This window comes from Amia ocellicauda, chromosome 3 (genome assembly GCF_036373705.1).
Source record: "Amia ocellicauda isolate fAmiCal2 chromosome 3, fAmiCal2.hap1, whole genome shotgun sequence".
NCBI lineage: Eukaryota > Metazoa > Chordata > Actinopteri > Amiiformes > Amiidae > Amia > Amia ocellicauda.
Window position 1 is genome coordinate 20,061,215 of NC_089852.1, and position 21,278 is coordinate 20,082,492.

At 39.7% G+C, this 21,278-nt stretch overlaps 1 protein-coding gene across 2 annotated transcripts; it reads right to left on the reverse strand.

Annotated features, from left to right (window-relative positions):
• Positions 1–345: 345 nt before the first annotated feature.
• On the reverse strand, positions 346–21,221 carry dnajc7 (DnaJ (Hsp40) homolog, subfamily C, member 7). Of its 2 annotated transcripts, none has more exons than XM_066698406.1 (14): positions 21,075–21,221; positions 16,499–16,587; positions 13,198–13,322; positions 12,416–12,529; positions 11,441–11,515; positions 10,735–10,853; positions 9,216–9,369; positions 6,925–7,089; positions 5,275–5,366; positions 4,569–4,642; positions 3,642–3,788; positions 3,054–3,206; positions 2,763–2,825; positions 346–2,615 (listed from the first exon to the last, which is right to left on the reverse strand). In XM_066698406.1, exons 1-14 carry the CDS (start codon positions 21,143–21,145, stop codon positions 2,578–2,580), a joined length of 1,479 nt encoding a protein of 492 aa, XP_066554503.1. In that variant the 5' UTR covers positions 21,146–21,221; the 3' UTR covers positions 346–2,577. The 2 variants fall into 2 exon arrangements, with proteins under 2 accessions (XP_066554503.1, XP_066554502.1); XM_066698405.1 differs by having other exon boundaries at positions 2,754–2,825.
• Between the last annotated feature and the right edge of the window lie 57 nt (positions 21,222–21,278).

The window sequence follows — 21,278 nt, forward strand, 5'->3', positions numbered from 1 at the left end:
GATTTAACATTTAAAGGCTTTATTATCCAATACAAAATAACTATAGCATAAATGTCAAATGTAAATGGGAGAAATTAATGTATTTACATAAACTGTACACCCTAGGACGTGTATATAAATGTACCTATCGCCCATCCTACTTTTGAAAACCTACCTTTTTTTTTTTTGCTGTCCAAAAATGTAGTTGATCACAAGTAATTCATGTTTGGGGAAAATGGTTTATTCATCTAATGTCAGATGAGCTATTTTACATATTTCCGTAAAAAAAAACCACAGGGCTTCTTTGCAGAAATTCAAGACAAATTATGCATATTCTGAGTGTTGAAAGAAAGAGGGGAAGGAAGCTTGAGAGTAAAAGATGCATCTTTAATTTCTATAAACAAAAATAATAGTAACGGTTACTATGGAGAGCCCAGTATATTACTCCAGTGGTATGTTCATTAGAAAAATCGGTCATCCATACATCATTTTAATACAGTAATTTGCGTAACAATTTGTTGAAATATATATTCAAAGCTACTGTAGTTAGTAGAGGGATCAGTCCTCTATATGTATTTTGCTTAGGCCCTGCTGCAGTCGATGACACCTAAACATGTTCACCTTGGTGTCAAATGAACACTGAGGTATGGAGACAACACTGAGTGGGGTCTCTGTCACTGTCAGGAATAGGAGAGGAAACGCTGGGACCAAGGCTGCTATCGGAGTTCTAGAAAATGCAAAACTAAATTGAAGGAATCCCTGCAGATAAACAAACTGGTCCAGATTAGACTTTGAGGTACTGCATTAACTGCAAGGAAACATTTTGCTGGAGCATTTCATTACATACATCTGCACAGACATATATAGACACTTCACAGCATGCTTTCACAGAAAGGCCAGGATTAAATTTGCAGATGAGTCAATGTACAAATGGTATGTGCTGCATAAATCTTCATCTTAATAGTAGTAGTCCAATAAAAGAATCACCTATTCTAGTGTGAAAACAGCAGCTGGGAATTTCTTAACGATCTTAAGCCATCAATATTGTCAGCACCTCTACTAAGACACCACTTCACTATACATACATGTTGACCTGTGTCAATATCCTTAACATGCACACTGCAAGAATGTTCCTAAGACGAAAGAAGTGAAACTTTCCAAAGGCCTATTCATAAAAATCAGCTAATTCAGGTTGATTGGCAATCATAGTAGAAAAACATTCTTGGACTTACCAAAAAAAAAAAAGTGTTTGGGCAGAGGCTAAGTTTATTTACATTTATGTTGAAAATGACTCAATATGGTGTGCTGTTGGTATTAGTTTCCCCCCACCTCTGAATGAGCAACATGGAATCAGTCATGTTTTCATCAGCAGGATCTCTGCATGTTTCACTAAAACTATACGCAACACTTTCCCTTTTGGGTCAATAACACAGTTTTGTGAATGTACAATAAATATTACTTAAAAAAACAAAAACAAACTTCAACTATCAACACAGACAGACACTTTACATTCCAGTAAAATGCAGTGATGAGCAGATGGCAACATCAGACAGCACACAGCAAACTGAAGCCAATGGTGACTAGAACAGGATGACCACTGAACAGTTCACTGGGCCCCAGTCTCACCTGCATAATGCACAACTCTGATGATTATTCAATTATCCCAGCATATTAAAAATGTACATTATTTGTTCCTAAAACATGACACAAACAGTTGCATTCACAAAGCATTTTCCACTGGCTTTTTCAAAATGTTTCAAAAGTTTGATACTATTTTGCCCTCCCACATTTTCATACACAAAATACACTCAGGGGCATTTTAAAAAACAAACAAACGTCATAACAAATGGTTCAGAAGTGATCCTAAAGCGATTCAAATTTGGATTACTGATGCTTTGTGAATACAGCCTCAACAGTTTGCTCAAAGAAGGATTCAAGTTTTTGCTTTTGTTTCACATGCTTTATGCCAGTTCTCTCTTAAACATTGTGGTCTGCTGAATAGTTTCTCATTGAGGTATGGATCTCACTCACTGGATGATGGACAATATAAACTTTGATTTACAGTCTAGAAAACAGTCAGTCTTACAATTCAGAATAGTAGCTCCATTTCCAGCAGGAGACTCCAGTTAAATCAAGAATAATTAAAAAAAAAAAAAAAAAAAAAAAAAAAAAAAGTTTAGGTGCCTCAATTCTTCTTGGGTATGGAAAAACTAAACTTATGGATAAACCAAGTATATAATGGATCTCGGACAGCTTCAATAAAATAAAACAAATGAGTACAATCTGCCCATTCTGAGGACGCTGTATGCAATCCAAATCAATACAAACGTACTAATTATGGCGAGCAAATTCTTGAAAGAACCATTTTTCCTTTGTTAATATCTAATAGTTTATTTTGTGTGATGTTTTTAAAAAGTGTTATTTGTTTGTTTAATCCCCTCCATATCTCAAGATGACTTTTTTCTTCACATACAAGCATAAATACAGAGGTATCCAACTGAGAAACAGAAATATCTGGAACATTAAAACTAGGGAGGGAAAGCGAGTCCGCTTTAATGTCCATGAGAGAACTTTGCAAACAAATCGGAGACGTCCCATTTAACCAAACTGGAAAAAGAAATTCCCAGGTCCGGATGCTAGAGAGAGACAGAAAGAGGGGGGAATACATCAATTACTTTTATCCATGAATTTTACTTTACAAGTTGTTAATTTTTTAAATGTGAAATTTTCAAAAGGTAAAAAATTGCCATTTTCACAGCAGGTGGTATACATACATGAATTACCTTCAAAACTAAACCCTCCGGGACCTCCGAAAAACGCCTTGAAGATGTTGTTGGCGTCAAAATCTGAAAGACAGATTTGGCACAGTTAGACTATATCCAGGGCTGGGAACTGGAACAACTTATCCACTGGAGGACTCCACTGACCAGAAACCACAGAAGTGTCCTCTGCTGCGTCAATACAGGACTCAGGGATGGACTACAGTAAATTTTGGAGATGGACAACTATTCTACAGTGAAGCTTGGGCTGCCCATCTTTCAGTAGATGCCCACAGTAGTTAGACGCCCACTGACCTCCCATGTTCATGCCATCATCGTCCAGATCTTGACCGCTGTCATATCTGGCTTTCTTCTTGGGGTCCGAGAGGACAGTGAAGGCCTCCCCCACCTCCTTGAACTTCTTCTCCTCCTCCTTCTGCACCTCTGAGCTGGCTCCGCTATGGCGATCTGAGGAGGTAAACCGTGAGAAAAGCCCTCGCTTTGCCTGCCTCATCTGTAGCTCATGCCTGAGGTTTATGTAAACGGCAGCCGCACAGTATGCATCCTACACACAAATTAAACAGTTTCAGAGTGTAGTCTTATAGCACTCTGTACAGAGAAGAAACACTGGTGTTCCTAGTGAATCAAACCATCAGGAAGCAGTACTATATACCACAATGTAAATGCCAACTAATCAAAATATAAAAGTACATCTAAAATGTTATGTACTTCTAAATGGTTCTCACTAAATCTGAATTAAAAACAAAAAGCAGCAAGGCTTACTATTCCACATGAAGCACTGAGGTTTGTGGGATTTAATTGAGGTTCTCAACAGTGGGTCTGACACCACACTGGAAATAAGGGAGAGGCACAGTATAAGTTCTGTGCTCAGGGCGCTGGTACCTGGGTGATGCATGAGTGCTCGTTTCCGGTACGCTTTCTTGATCTCATCATCCGTGGCGTTCTTGTCCACCCCCAGGACCTTATAGTAATCTTTTCGTTTGCTCTTCTTCAGTTCCAGTTGTGCAGTCTTCAGGAGGTGTTTGTGTTCTGGGGAATAGAAGAAAGAATACATTGCACTCAGACAATATTTAATTTCTTGATTCAGTCTTTGTATTATGCATCATATATCTACACCTCTTATAATGTACACCTGTCCTGGAGATCCAAGTTTCTTTTACACACACACACCTTATATTAAATGATGTGGATAAACACAATTGTATACACGGACAGACTATTTATTACTGTAAATATTATGTACAACATTTGGCTTAAGAGTGCTCTATAACTATACTTTTAAGTACTTTTAATAAAAAATAATTGATCAAGTAATTGATTTAATTTAGAAATTGCACCTATGAGGAAAAGGTAATCGGAAACTCCTTTTGGCACTTGAGGTTCATTACTGTAATGCGATAGGATTTAGGCTGTGGATCTCTGCCATAGGTAGCTACTTAAATGATTCTCTCATCAATTTCGAATCATTAACAGCACATCCTTGTAAAGTCAAGCAGACTCCAGACTTCTCTCCATTTGACAAAAGAACTTTAAAGCCTGCTGAACTGTGGATTTCACTGGCCATAATTGACCTTTCATTCAAAAACAGACTCCCGTTTAGACTTCCCAATGAGTTCGGAATTCAATTTATTACATTTAAGTCTTGATTAATCTGTCTTTACAGCGCAGTCCAAGAGAGCTCTGAAAAGACAGGCTACAATTAGAGGAGCAAACCATGAGGTGGCAGACAAACACAGGAAATAAATGACAGGCAGCTCATTGTATTTGAGGTATATGGGATAAGGCCTATGGTTATAGATGGGGACTTACCTTTTGTTTTCTCAGTCTGATACACTTTCTCATAATCTCTCACAGCTTCCTCATACTGCTCTGTGTCCATGTAACTATAACAAAAGGAACAAAAGTGTGATTATTCCACCATTTTGTCTACAGCATTTCTCACATCAAGCTCACTGTTCAGCTTCATCACCTGGCTAAAGAACAGAACCTCCCCTAGTCTTCTGCTCACATATTTTGCCTGAATGCAGCAGTATTAAGAGCACAGTGCAGTATCAAATGAAGCACAGTGATTTTAGTGAAAGTGGGCTACTTCATCTGGGGTTAATCAGAAGGTGGGTGGGGGGGCAGAGGTGCATAACAGGTTGCACATCAGTGGGGTGAAGTGCCCATTAGTGCCTCCCCATGGCTTCATAAGTGCCTGCAGGTTGAGATTGTTCCAGCTGCATCAAATCCTCAGCTTGTTGTAATAGCTGGGCCATAGGCACACTAAACAGACCGTACTGATGTACGGAAGTTGAATTACTTACATCACAAGTAACCAGTGCAGGATCAGTAGAGGTGTAAGGCAACTAAACTGAAGGAGCACCACACAGCCAAGCATGCAATACTGCACACGCTGAAACAGTGTCTGTGTCGGGTGTAGCATTTTTTGTATAAGCAAAAAAGCACCCTTAGCCAGCACACTTCAAAAAGAATTTACACTAAATGGTTTCTCCAATTTAAGATCTTTACTTACCACTGTGCTCTCCGTAAATATGCCTTGATGTACGTTTCATCCAATTTCACTGCATTGGTGCAGTCTTCGATAGCTTGTTCTAATTTCTTCAGCTAGGGAAAGAAAGGAAACGCTTAGTACATCAGTATGCTGCTGACACAGAGAGGTGATGCCCCAATTTTGAAGCACTCCAAATACCTCCACCCACCTCCAGCTGCACCTGAATTTGCTACAAAAAAAAAAAAAAAAAAAAATGCTGCATTTCTAAAAATATAGGACTGGAGCTAGCGGTTTCTCTTTCAACCTCTAATAAGATTTTTCAAGAGCAAAACAGCCTGAGCCAAGAGACTGAGCATTGCAAGGAAGCGGTGCGCTCAGCAGAAATGTAACCAGACACAAAAGGGGCGTCAAGAGACAGGGGAGAGCAATAAGAGTCATAAAAATGGATTCATATTTCAAATGTAGCATTATCTTTAAAAGTGGGATCAAAGCACACACCCATTCATTGCATTTGATCTCAGATCAAAGTATGCCATTTTAATTTCCACTTGTGAAACGTGGAGGCACGAGCTGTATCCACTGGCTTTAATGACGACCACATGAAGACGCATACACGAGCCAATTTCAGGAAAGGAAACCAAACCAATATATACTTTGTAAATTCCTATCAAAAATATTTTTATAAAGCCGACTGCTGATGTCTTCATGTTTTCTCTAAGAGCTTCATAGATTTGCATATCAAGATGCAGATGACAGGAACAACATACAATACTATATACATTGAAGTCAGGGGACAAAACTGTTTCTTATGAAAATAGTGCTTAATATCTAGATGGAAACATAGTAAGAGACAAGAGACCAGCATCTTCTGCTGCACTAGAAACTGCCCAAGTGAGTGCAATGGAACAGGATTGCCACAGACTTATTTCAATTTCTTAGCAGACACCCGTATCCAGGGTGACTTACAATTGTTACATCACATTATTTTTACATTTTGCCCATTTATACATTTGGGCATTTACTGGAGCAATCTAGGTACAGTACCTTGCTCAAGGGTACAACAGAAATGTCCCCCACCTGGGACTGAACCCACAACCCTGCAGAGTCTGGTGTCCCACTACTTTTGGTAATAAAGTGTCTATTTTATGCTAGAGAAAAGCAAAATGACAGCTGTATTCACTCACTTTTCCCTCAACAAGCCCATAGGATTTAATTTTGGGGTCTTCTGTACAGGTGTAGTCAACATAAGGATGGTCCTAATCCGAATGATTTAAGACAAGGGTAAAGCAGTTCACAAGACCAATGAGAGGGGTGTATGGGAAGCTTGTTAAATGTTAAGGCACACAGCTAGACTGTCATCCCCGGGCATCAGCCACCCAGCTGAGGTAGGTGTGAGGAGCTGGAAGACTTGTCTATGACAAAGGTCACAATCTCTCATGTTAAGATCTCTCTCTAATGTGGTGTGAGGGACTCGGTATCAGTAAACTATACGTCTCCTTGGATAAGGGCATCTGGCAATAAGTAAAAGCCAAGCAATACCATGGAAATGCATCAAGATATGCTAGCTTTCCATACTGATGTGTTCCCAAACATTCAGTGGACCTCCTGTTAGAAGCATTCTGGACTTCTGTGAATTTTGCTTTCAATTCCAGTCTTTGGGCGACAGCTTACCTTTGACCCCACTGTGCCCCTGTTACAGTAGAGTTTGGCGTTGGTTTTGATATTGTTGGGGTCTATTGTCAGAGCTTCAGAGTACAGCTCGTACGCTGCCTCAAAGTTCCCATCTTTAAAGGCTTTGTTGCCTTCCTCCTTCTTGGCTTTCAGTGCTTTGGCATTCTGAGAGGACACAGACAGACGCACAGTAAGAGCTTGATCACCGGAGACTTTGTTCATTTTAAAACAGACGCATCTCAGTAGGTGAGAATTGGCAAAGCATCTTGTGAAGAGGGCTCAAATTCAGTTTTATGATCAGTGTAAAAACTAACAAGAAAACAATCGTAACTCAGTCCAGAGGCTGGTCCAGTTTAGTGGCATGAAATCAGTTGCTCAGAGAAAAAGCTGAACAGCAGTGATTAAAAGGTTTTAATTAGATAAATGCATAGGAAATTGTTCTTAAGGTTCTACTTGACGCTGCTACTACATCAACTTCCTTTGCATGCCGTAAGTCACAGTGTAAAGAGTGACCAATTTTAATAGTTTTGCATCTGTTCTCCTGTGAAAGTACAGATTGCAGATCAGTTGTTTGCAATTTTTTCCAATTTAGTTTTAACGATACTCCACCATCCCCTCCCAAAAAAACAAAGTAGTGTAACAAATGAATTATTGGTAAATGGTATACAATTCCCCTACCCCCTGAATGCTAACCCAATTTACACTTACACTATCGTTCAAAAGATTGGGGTCACTTAGAAATGTCCTTGTTTTTCATGAAAACAAACGTGAAATTAGTTTGAATAGGAAATATAACAAAATGAATAGGAAATAGTCATTGATAAGGTTAGAAATAATGATTTTTAATGAAATAATAATTGTGTCCTTCAAACTTTGCATTCAAAGAATCCTCCATTTGCAGCAATTACAGCCTTGCAGACCTTTCGCATTATAGTTGTCAATTTGTTGAGGTAATCTGAAGAGATTTCACCCCATGCTTCCTGAAGCACCACCCACAAGTTGGATTGGCTTGATGGGCACTTCTTACGTACCATATGATCAAGCTGCTCTCACAACAGCTCTATAGGGTTGAGATCTGGCGATTGTGTTGGTCACTCCTTATAGACAGAATACCAGCTGACTGCTTCTTCCCTAAATAGTTCTTGAATAGTTTGGAGCTGTGCTTGGGTCACTGTCCTGTGGTAGGAGGAAATTGGCTCCAATCAAGCGCTGTCCACAGGGTATGGCATGGCGTTGCAAAATTGAGTGATAGCCTTCCTTCTTCAAGATCCCTTTTACCCTGTACAAATCCCCCACTTTACCACCCCCAGACCATCACATTGCCTCCACCATGCTTGACAGATGGCGTCAAGCACTCCTCCAGCATCTTTTCATTTGGTCTGCGTCTCACGAATGTTCATCTTTGTGATCCGAACACCTCAAACTTAGATTCGTCTGTCCATAACACTTTTTTCCAATCTTCCTCTGTCCAGAGTGTGTTCTTTTGCCCATCTTAATCTTTTCTTTTTATTGGCCAGTCTGAGATATGGCTTTTTCTTTGCAACTCTGCCTAGAAGGCCAGCATCCCGGCGTCACCTCTTCACTGTTGACATTCAGACTGATGTTTTGCGGGTACTATTGCTGATGCTGTAGATACTCAACTAGTGTACAGAAGGCCAGTTTTATTGCTTCCTTAATGGGTTTTCTAATGATGAATTAGCCTTTTAAAGTGAAAACTTGGATCAGCAAACACAACGTGCCATTGGAACACAGGTGTACAGAGGTCCATTATCAGCAACCATCAGTCCTATGTAGATATTCCATTACAAATCAGCTGTTTCCAGCTACAATAGTGATTTACGATATTAACAATGTCTACACTGTATTTCTGATCAATCTGATGTTATTTTAAGGCACAAAAAAATTGCCTTTCTTTCGAAAACAAGGACATTTCTAAGTGACCCCAAACTTTTGAACGGTAGAGTAAGTAAGTAATAAATACTAACCAGTGCAGACAACCAAATAATTAAATCAAAACATAAACATTAGAAAGAACAAAAAAAAATCAAACACCATCAATTTAAACTAACGAAAGTTAAAAAAAAAAAAAAAAAAAAACGTGCAGGTATTGGCATGAGGCTCTAATGAGGCAACCACAAGTTGTCTGATTGGCGGATTGCTCAACCAATCAGAGCACCGTATTCTTAGACGGTTTATTCCGTTAAGTCAGCTCTCTCATGGGTGATAGCACTTACTACACTGAAACATATGGAGACGGCACATGAGGGCACAACGGGAGGTTTAACACTTACTCGGCAAGCCAGACGTGCCTTCTCGTGGTCGGGGGCCATGCGCAGGGCCTGCACAAAGAACTGGACAGCCTTGTCAATACAGTCCTCGTAGTACAGGCACAGGCCACGCACGTACAGAGCGTCCCCGTTTGTGGAGTCCATCCGCAGAATGTCACTGAGAGACAGAGAGAGAGAGCTCAAACAAACATCAAGAATGCATGAGTTTCACCAGACCATGCATGGGTCTAGGACTTATTGCATTACACTGCATAAGATAAGACATCAGCCAGCAAACATATGAAGTGAAGAGCTTGCCCAATTGTAGCACACTGCTGGGAGAGGGGTTATAAAAGATCTGAATCAGCAATGTTTAGACTATAGCAAACAGCCTGTACACCGAGACCTACAGAAGATCCGCTGCCTGTGCCATAGTGAAAAATTAGCCGTTAAAGTACAATTTGCCAGACCAAAAATTCTGCTTATTTAATTTGTGAGGTGTGAAATACACTACGAGTTTGGAAGTGGTTAATGGTGGACATGTTGACGGGGGATTATTGGTTCATATCTTAAAATTGTTTAAAACAATCTATACAGGCCTAGCTAGAAGAACCATTTCAATTACCCTACCCTTTCAGACTGTTAATGGTTAAATTATTTATTTAAAAAAAGTGACATTGCAATTACCATGACTTGTGGTACCCTGTGACGCCTGACTTATGAAATTCAATAATCTTCACTGAAGAACACAAATTCAGCGAAAGCCAAACAAAATACTTTAACGGTTGCTGCAGAGTACAGAATTCATTGATTCATTGGATTGTTAAAAGTTGACTAAGTTTGATGAAGACATGGGTGTCAAAATGCGTTGCAGCATGTGGATATAAATAGATGCATTTTAATGGTTTTCCTGGTGTTTTCACCTTTGTTGAACTGTTCATAATCTAAAGGATCTAAAGTAAGAGTGAGCTGCCACACAATGTTGCTTGGTAAAGTTGATTTTTCCACCACAGTCTGAGAATTTCTCTAAGTGTTTTGTTTGTGGTAAGCAAATCATTGCGATGAATTCATTTATAAACAGTCCATGAGACCAAAGTCATTTTTTGGGGGGGACAGGGAAGGGATGGGACAAAAACAGGCAGCAGCCATGTGGAAGTCCTCTGGTACCAACTAAAGGACCCCTGGGGGCAACAGAACTGAGGAGCTTGTAGACCAATATCATTTATTTTTTGGCATAAAATGCTAGACGATTATGGTAATCAGACCAAAAGCTTTCAGTACCAGCATTGGGAGTCAAGATTACACATGCAAGTACTTTTACAATCTCTGCAGTACCTTGGCCATTTCATAAAATACAAAATGAAAGCAATTTATACATTTAAAAGGTAAAGCAATGAAGCCCTGAGCCCTGTTTATAATGTTTTTTAACCTGGTTTGCTTGTTTCTTTATCCTGGTGTAGCTACATGGGTGTAGATTAGTTTACATTAGTTTAAAAGCAGACTCCCCTGCCCCCTAGAGAGTAAAGTAGGCAACTATGTATACCTGGCTACAGACTGAGCTTCAGGGTAGCGTCCCAACAAGGCCAGGCATTCTGCTTTCAGGACTTTGAAGCGGTGGCAGGCAGGGGCGAACTCCAAGGCACGATCCATACAGAACACAACCTGGGGAATCAGCAGAGCATTTTAACTATGGTCAGAGCTTTAATTTAACTTTTGTTTAAGGCCACACACATTCAACATGGAGCTCTAACAAGTTAGACAGCACAAGGAGGTTACTTATTGAGGAGTGGTATAAAAAAAAGTGCAGCAAATGACTTGCAGGAATATAGAAATCAAGAAGTCAGCACATAAAATAAACGATTACACTGTTGTGATGTTGTGTTGATGGGTTGTGAACGGATACACAGGGACTAAACTGTGACATCCTGGAGAAACTCCTGCCTTATACTTCCAAGTCTGGGACAGGAACTGAAATGGGTAGCACTGGGTTGTCATTAACAGGGCGGGGGGGTAGAGTTATAATGTGGGGTGGTATAAAGAGGAAAAGCTATATAATAAAATTGGTTTGTAACTTCCCTCTCAGTAATTCAGTACCATATAAAACATGATACAGGGATAGACAAATTTAGCAGGAAATAATCCACACATTTGTTTACTTACACAACATCCCAATGGTTGCACTGACCCTCAGACCAGGTCAAATGCTTTCCCTTGTTTGACTCTCAAGACGGGGCTGCCGATGAACATACCTTTCTGAAATCCCTTTTTTCAAAGCCAAACTCAGCCATTTTCTCATACTCCAAAACTGCATCAGCATTTTTCACCTAGAGTCGATAAGGCCAGAGAATTACAACAAACCCACACTAGAAACAAAACCACTCACATTGGCAAAGGGCTATAAACATAACATACAATTGCAGATGTCCGATTTTAAAACACTTCAATAAATAAATAAATAAATAAATATTCCATTAGCAGGTCTACAGTCCTTCACTCTTCTTTGATCCCTCACCCACACCCAGGATTCTTAAATGAAGTCTTTCTGTAGTACAGGCGTTCCCTGGGTTATGGATTATGTGACTTAAGGAAATTCGACTATGTAAAATGTCCCAATACCAAAATAATACAAAAATGAATACAAATTTTTACTATTATCCTGTACAAAATAAAGTACAGTTTTGGCATAGGATATGAAACTGTACCTGAATGCTAACCTGTACTGTATACAAGAAGTGTGTAAGAGTGCTTTGCGACTCATGGAAATTTCTACTTCTGGACGGGGGTCAAGACAGGAACCCTTATGTAAGTCAGTGAATGTACTATGCACATTGTACAACTTTAACATTCCTTAAATCCCAATCAGTCATTTTCTCATTCATTCCTCTTTCCTAGACTGCATATCTAAAGCACTGGTCTTGGATAACTATCTATAGAGACTGACTGAAGACAACCTATACAGAGAAGAGAAAAATAATAAAATAAAAAATAAAAACTGATTGGGCCTCTCTAGGAACATAGATGGAGATCAAAAGCAATGATCTTTGTCTAGACAAAGGCAATGACTAATCAACATGACACCTTTTTATGTGTATTGGCATTTTAACATCTGTTATGCAATACATTGCCTCAGATACCAATTGTAAGTGAACATCGGTTATCAAAAGCAGTCTGCAGTTTAAAGGGGCCCTGGATCTGAGCTCTGTAGCCAAATAAGCAGCTCTCACCTCTTGTTGGGCCTGGGTGTTGTCAGGCTCCAGTTCGAGAACCTTCTGGAAGCAGCGGCTAGCTGCCATGGCATTGCCCAGAGACAGGTGGCACTTCCCTTCTCGCAGGTGGCCCTGGAATCCAGCACCGGACATTGGATAGAAAAATTATGAAGGGGAGAACCTTGGTTAAAAACAAGCCCAGTTTAAGATTAGGTCAAATCACAACACAATGTGCAATACACACCCACATGAAGACATTGTAAAATGGACACCTAAACAATAAAGAATGAAAAAAAAAAAAAGTGTAAGCCCCCACACCTGTATGTCCCCAAACAGGTGAAAGCAATGCATGAGATTGTGACTAGACATAAGCCCAGCGTGACAATTCATAAGCATTTCTATAAACTGAATTTAAGAATTCCTTAAAATATTACTGATTGTACTATGTACTTAACTTTGTTATAAAATACAGAGACTGACTGAGGTGGAGGAAATGAGTGTCGAGATAAATCAGAGATGTAAAAAGATCCATACAATGTTTTGATGTGAGTTACTTCAGTTCTTGAACTTTTTTCCAGAAATTTCTCTTACTTGCCCTTGCATGCTTACCTAGATGTTTGTCAGTAGGACACCACTAACCAGCCCCAATGGAGAGAAAAAGTAGCTAAAAAAAAAAACTAATGATCACTGGTTCTCAGCTAAGGACATTTGACACAATGAGTTAGATCTGTACATTCCTCAAAGGTAGTCCATATGCAAGTCTTTTGGTCTCTATGGTGTGCTGCCACACACCCCTTTACCTTCACGAAGGTGTCATCCAGCCGCACTGCCTGCTGGGCATCTTCCAGGGCATCTCGAATCCGGCCCAGCATCATCAGAGTGGCAGCCCTGTTCCCATAGTAACTGGCAGTTTTTGGGCATGCGTCTGTCAAGAAAAAACATAAAAATGGGTTACCATTTACTCTCTAAAGACACTGCCGGGAGACCAACTACTCAGAATAAGTGCTTCCTTCAGAGAAACCAATTAGCTAATAAAAAGTAAAGTCACTAAATTGACTTGTTTATACCTTTTGTTGCAGTCTCAGAATGCAATTTTATCACTTTTTATTCAAACGTGTCCATATCTCTATGTACTTTGTTCTTCAGTGCAACTTCTCACCAAAACTGCCCCCCATTTTTTTTATGAAGGGGGAGAGAAGGTTTAATTGATAACACATCAAGTTAAAAAACAACATGTTTTATGCAGCGGTTGCCTTTTCAAGGATTGTTTCTATACCACGTTTTTGCAGCGCAACTACTATTGCTTGCCTAGTTATATACCAAATTCAAGAAGCCAATAATGTAAGCTTGTTTCTAAGTGTGCCTCTTACGAGCAGGGGTGACCACAAGTTCTGATGTGTAGCACAGTTGTGCTGCAGAGCATTACCCCCCCAGACTAACACTGCCCTCCCTGCCCTATGGACATTAAGATGTAGGCACAAACTGTCAATTCCAATGTGACCACCTGACTGGGGCTCCACTCACAAAGGTCCTGCCTGGTGTCATGGCTCACCTCTCATGCCCTTCTTTGGAGAGCTTCAGAACTCCGGAATATAAAAAAAACACACGCTGTGCCCAAGTAACAGAAATCAAGGCTGACTCCCAAAGCTTCTTGCTCCAGTGCACAAATCGTGCTCCATTTTCTAAAGCCAACCAAAAGTACAGCTGTTTTCTACAAGAGCACCCTACAGTGCCAATTCCGTCATTTTGTAACTACCACTACCTGTAAAAACTTTGCACCACCTGAATAACTGAAATTGTAGTTCAAGCAAATCCATACGATTAAGTACTGATCAATTATGCCTTTGTTGGCTTGATTTACATAGTATCTTAGTATTTAATAAACTGATAAAGACAAGTAATTCACAGAATACCAAGATCAATGCTCAATGACAATTGGAGGTACCTTTCTAGCTTCATATTATAAGCAGTGTCAGCTAATCAAACATGAAGCGATTTAGCCCACAAAGGAAGAAACCAGTGTTAACTGGAACCAAAAGTATGTTATCTGTTAATTGCACTTTGTAAAGGACACCTTTCGTGTATATTGACTTGAATGAAGTTTCGTCTTAAAATAACGTCTGCTAAGAAAAATAATATCCCAGGGTCTCCAAATTTGGTTTTACAGAAAAAAACTAAATGTGAACCACGAGTCACATTGCTTTTTGAAATAACTAGTTTGAAATAAAGAAATTCAAATGCAATATCAATTGTAGATCAGTGTATTATAAAACTTAATCTGCAAGTAAAGCTGATGCAGCACAGAATAATGAAAATGTAGTTTAATCCTATAACTGGTTGTTCAATCTTTAACATGTCATGTTTTTCACCACTTTGTGAATGTCCAATCAGGATACACAAGATGTTCATGTAGATTATAAATACATTGTAAAGAAATTGTGTAATGGTGTGTAGAATATAGAGGAATATATATATATATATATATATATACACACACATATATATATACACACACATACACATACATATACACACACACACACACGTTGACCATGTCTCATTCGCTTAAATTTTGCAGATGCACTAGACTTCTGTCAACACCAATAGCTTTTTCACAGCTGACCCACCTAGTCACCATTATATATATATATATATATATATATATATATATATATATATATATATATTTTTTTAATGGATTAAAGTTCTACAGTTCATTGCCTTATTTGTACCTGTGATCATAAGTCACTTATTAAGCATGCACAATTGTAGTTAGTGGTGTATAACTGCAATTAAACATAATTCACAAACAGCATACATTCATAACCTGTCTACTTACCATAATGTTTTTCCTGTAATGACTGCTCTTGTTTGACAGATAATCCACACTTTATCCATTGCATTGTTTTTCACTTTTGTTTAGTGTATTCCAGAATTACTCAGTATCCTTACACTAGCACTTTTATTGTATTGTATAATGTTGCATGTACACTGATCAGCCATAACATTATGACCACCTGTTTGTCCAGCACATCTCACAGATGCTCAATTGGATTGAGATCTGGGGAATTTGGAGGCCAAGTCAATACCTTGAACTCGTGATTCATCAGACCAGGCCACCTTCTTCCATTGCTCCGTGGTCCAGTTCTGATGCTCACGTGCCCATTGTAGGCACTTCCGGCAGTGGACAGGGGTCAGCGTGGGCACCCTGACTGGGCTGCGGCTACGCAGCCCCATACGCAACAAACTGCGATGCACTGTGTGTTCTGACACCTTTCTATCAGAACCAGCATTCACTTTTTCAGCAATTTGAGCTAAAGTAGCTCGTCTGTTGGATCGGACCACACGGGCCAGCCTTCGCTCCCCGCATACATCAATGAGCCTTGGCCGCCCATGACCCTGTCGCTGGTTCACCACTTTTCCTTCCATGGACCACTTTTGATAGGTACTGACCACTGCAGACCGGGAACACCCCACAAGAGCTGCAGTTTTGGAGATGCTCTGACCCAGTCGTCTAGCCCTCACAATTTGGCCCTTGTCAAAGTCGCTCAGATCTTTGCGCTTGCCATTTTTCCTGCTTCTAACACATCAACTTTGAGGACAAAATGTTCACTTGCTGCCTAATATAACGAGATTATCAGTGTTATTCACTTCACCTGTCAGTGGTCATTATGGTATGGCTGACCAGTGTATATTACGCTGTATTGATTATGCTGTAGTCCTGTATACCTTGTAAGTTGCAAAAGGATAAAGGGAATCAACCCTATGAATAAATAATTGAAAACTACTGGGCAACATATCATTCTGGACTTTCAACTAATAGATTTGTTATGTTAGGTTACCAATTTTACTTATACTACACTCCAGGTCGGGGTTTCAGTTAAACTTCTCATTTAATTTGAACCATGTTACATTTGCACCTTTAAGCTTTAACTAATGATTTCAAGGAGCTTTTTAAAAACATAAATTTTCCTCTGCTGTGAAAATAACCCCATAAATCTTGAATCTCACTTCTCTGTGAAAGGCAGAACCTCTGCAGTCACAGACATTGGGGAGATATGCAGGCCTCCTGATCAAAGGAAGCTTAAATGGGATCCTTACCTATGGCCTTTGTGTAGTAGTTAAATGCTTCAGAATAATCTTTATTGATGTAAAAGGCATTTCCTTGTTCCTTGAAGCCTTCTGCCTCCCTATAAAAAACACAAGAGAAAGATTTACAGTTATTATTGCCTCTACCAAGGAACACACATTTGGCTAAGGATGAGGAGAGAAGACTAACACATTGTGTAAGCTATGAACAAGCATTTATCTTTCACAAAATAAATAGATGGGAATACGTGTACAAACAGAATGATAAAAGCTTGTGCTACTTGATTTACAGACAGAGTAATTAAACCGAACACTAGTTTCAGTGGAAAATGCAAATTCTGTTCACTTAGACATCCAAATCAGGAGGTAGGTCAGCCAGCACCAACTCCGCCAGCACTCACTCCGCCTAGAGGAGAGGCCATTCACAGAGTGAGAAACCTGCTCCTGATGAGAAGCTCACAATAAATTCCTATTCTTTTAAGTGAAATTATTTGTTTGTATGTGGTAGTCTATAGCACCAATGTGAAATAATCCTCTTTGCATGCTTAGTCATCATCGACAAGTCTTTAACTTGAATCCTTTCTACCCTTGGGACCTTCAAGGAATCTCTCGAGTACCAAAATGATGGAGATGGCAGCATGCAATCAAAGGCTGTGCGGCTCCCTGCCTGGTCTACAATGACAGTACTAATGTTTGGGTGAAAGCCCATTTCTACACAGAAGACCATATCATAAACACCTTTTGGATACTTAGTTCTATTTAAGCATTTTGCAGTAGTTTTCTTCCTCCGATTTAGTTCCTGGACTGCACTTCAACTAATTGCATATATATATATATATATATAACCTTGTTAAAACACAGTGTACACTAAAGCATTGCAGGGTTTTTGGTACACTGAACATAAAATTGGGTTTTATGAATGGGAGTTGCTTTGGATAAAGAGATGAGGTAAATTTAATTATATGAATCATGATGACATACTACAGTTAAAATAGCCCTAAAATAGACCATTCTGTAATTGGTGCTCAAGTGTATGAAACAAAAAAGACCGAAAAGATTTATCTTCAATAAACACAAAAATGTTAATAAATGAATAACTAGGCGAGGGGAAAAAAAGCTGGTTTTAATAAGAAATCTATTGCCTTTTTTCAGGTTAGTATTAGCACAGAAAAATACTGGGCTTGAAATACTAATGAAAATAGCAAACTCTGAAGAGTGACTTCATAAAATTGCCTTAATGAATGGGTACTAGTACCTCAACTTTTCTAGATATGGCAAGGTTAAAAACAAAAGTGTAGGGATTATTCTTCTAGGTCAAATCCAACTATTTTTCTTCGAGGAACTTGTTTTAACTTGTATCCTTTCTGTATCTGAGCGAGATGTTATTCCTTTAAAAAACAATTTTATGTATGGTCTGTGAGAACACTGCTTGACAGCCGAGATTGTTTTCAGTACAATTAATAATTAGTACTGTATTTCTAAAACTGTGATCCTTAATTAAGGTACCAAAAATGATCAGTGCCTCAATTACAACAAATCCACTTACTCCGAAATGAATCAGCAACCATTGCAGTCCCTTCCAACACTTTCACCAGGAAGGAACAAACAGCAAGAACGCCCGAGATTGAAAGATCATGATCTTTAGACCTTTAACTTCAGTGTGTGTGCAAAACAACATCCAATCATGTGGCATGTGCACAGTACAGAGAAGCTGGGGAGGGCTGCATGAGCTTCAATGGTCTATACATAGAAAAAGCAGAAGCAGCATGCTGAGCTGCTGGTGTAACCCAATCAGTCCGGACACCCTTCCAGGGGCTGGTGTAGCAGTCAAGCTGTTTACAAGTGAACCATGGGTGGGGCTGTCTGGATAGGAAGAGGTGGGGGGGGGGGCAACAATGGGGACATGCAGTTTATCCCTTTGGCGTTTTGAGATTTTCTGGAACATCGATCCCTGGGCACACATTCAGGTCGTATTTCTGTACTGTACTTGGAACTGGGATCTGTGTCACAGAACTTGCCTGAGGCACTGCTGGAAATTACTGCTGAAAATTAAATGCATGCCAGTCTGTGTCACAAAGGCAGGATATTGGATTAAAACAAATAAAGGAAAATATAAGATCAAAATGGTGTAAAGTAAAAATGGACTTCCATCTCACTTAAGCACTCTGATCAAATTGGAGGACAGGCTCCGTAAACCCCTACTTAGCACCATTACTTGAAAAAGATAAAACACCATTAAAGGATACGATTGTGAAGTTTGAATTGCCACAGATTGGCAAAAATCCCCAGAGTGTGACCTAACGCTTATGTTACAGATGTTATACTACATTAGGGGGCAGGGGGCATTTTGAAGAGCTCATCCAAAACCAAAGCCAAACTACTATAATTACACCCTATCAAGTGCTAGGCTGCAGGTCTGGTTAATTTTAAACCCCCATGAATTCCAAGAGGTTGGCATTAAAAGTCAGTAGGGGAAGACTGAATACTAGGGCAACAACAACCGGCTAATACCTTTCAATTCCCAATGTACAAGAAAACAATCATTTTTGTTCCCTCAGAGGTCTAACATCTATTATCTGATGCTTCCAATTCATGTTTAAGATTTCTGATTTTCAAAGAACAGTGCTGTTCCACTTAGGCCCATGTTTTTTTTTTTTAAAGCCTGGAATAGATACTTACATTTGTCCAGCTATCAAAAAATGACTGAAAAGCCACTATTGCAACTCAGGATTAGCCTCTCCAGCCCTAATCCTGGGAGCTATAAGGTCTTCCGATTTTCATTCCAAGCCAGCTCTCCACTACACAATTTTTGGCTGAATCAATCCAGACTGACGTGATCTTTTGCTCTGACTGAAGATTACAATAAAGCCTGATGGATTGGGGACCACCACAACCAGGGTTAGAGACCACTGAAGAAACACACTTCCATCTCCTTCAACAAGATGAGGTTGCTGCATTTACTCAGTACAGGGATAAGACTTTGGTGGCAATACCTGTTCCAGAGGGAATAATCAGACAATAATCACAAAACTGACTTTGATCGGTCGTGACCCTGAACAATTGCCCACAATCCCGTAAGCATTTCGATACCGATTCTATGAACAGTAGTTAAGATAACAGAAGGGACGACCATTCCTTACGCAGTACAACTAATGTTGACATGAATCCCATAGGTACCATGGACAGGGTAAGAACAGACGCCAAACAAATGCAGAAGAGTAAAACTGAAGCAGGACTTTATGGTTAATGTTTAAGTGTGAATTACACTACACCCAAAGCCATGAGATGAATCAAGTCAGTCTACCAACCTGCCTGAATAAAGCAGACTGGGGGAAAAGGGAAGGGTGCGTTTAACTTAAAAAAGGCATAGTCTTTTCAGCACTTAATCATAACCTGTAACAGTGCGAGTCAACATTACTCATCCAGGGGTGCCGTTACTCAATACTGTCTTGATTGTCTGAGTTACCGAAGGCTTTCCGTCGTCACTGCAAACCGTGCAAACGTGTTGATGTACATCTCAATCGTCGTTGTGAAACTCAGAATAATATCACCTACACATTTCTATTAGTTTCTCAATGAACCTGAGCGTGAAACAGGCTTTTCTGGAAGCTTTAGGTCATTTGAACACGACAAACTGGAGGGGTGTGTGTGATATATTGCTAATAAGAATAGAACACTAATTCACCCCGAGATAGAATAAAAAGGTATATAATTAAGCATCAGGAACCGGCTTCCGTACAATCGTACATAATATTGTATACTTACACGTTTCTTTTTTGGGGGTGGGGGTTCACATATGGGTATAGCAGGTGAGGACAGATTACATAAACTATGGAATGTCTTGGAATGTTCTGTTACTTACTAAGCAGTTCCAATGCAGGTATATTACTACAACTGCAGTATAGCACCAAAGAAACTGATTTGACAAAAACCTCATAACGCCGAATGACAACCATACAACCATAAAGTGCTTTTGCATCGAACCGTAATATATAGGATCGGATCTTTGGCTGCATTTTGCTTTCTGACTCGGCAGATCATCATTACGGAATACAATAAAGCAGGTAGACAGAAAAAAAAGCCGGACCTCAAAAATAAATTGCCCCCGTTCTATTGTATAAGAAAAAGCGCGTACTTTTTAATTTAAGAAAACTAGTTTTAAAACTATTCGTGGACGATAAAGAAAAACTGCTTTTCATCTGAAGGTGACAAAGGAATGTACATCTAGACCAGCTTCCAGTACCGCAAAACAGTATTTAAAAACAAAGTTATTATTTTACGACATTTCAAGAGACATCTTTTTAAGGCACATGTTAAATACATGCTGTATAACATGTACTTGTTTTAGGGGGATTTTAATGATCGTCTAGATGCATATTACAAATACGAGCGGAAGGTTTCCTCGGTTGACTCTGCACACCTCTCCGTAGAGATACCGGGACAGATCATGCCCAAATCCCCGGGTGTAGGCCTCAACAGCCTGATAAAGGTCGGGTGGGAAAATAACAACACGACCATAGCCGATAACGCCTCGATGAGTCCGGTATACACTCCTAAAGCGCAAAAAGACCACGCATCACCACGTTACCTTTCTAGCTCCTCTTCGCTCATTATTTCGGGTTCCTGATCCATGGGCACATCGCAGTCAACAGCCGCCATCTTACCGCCAGGGGGAGAGAAGACCGACACTTCCGGGGACCATAGATATCACAAGGATCCCTATGATATCACTGCGGCAGTTTCCTTTTCCCCTTTTTGTCTGTTTTAGTGGGATGGAGGAAACCGATCCGTT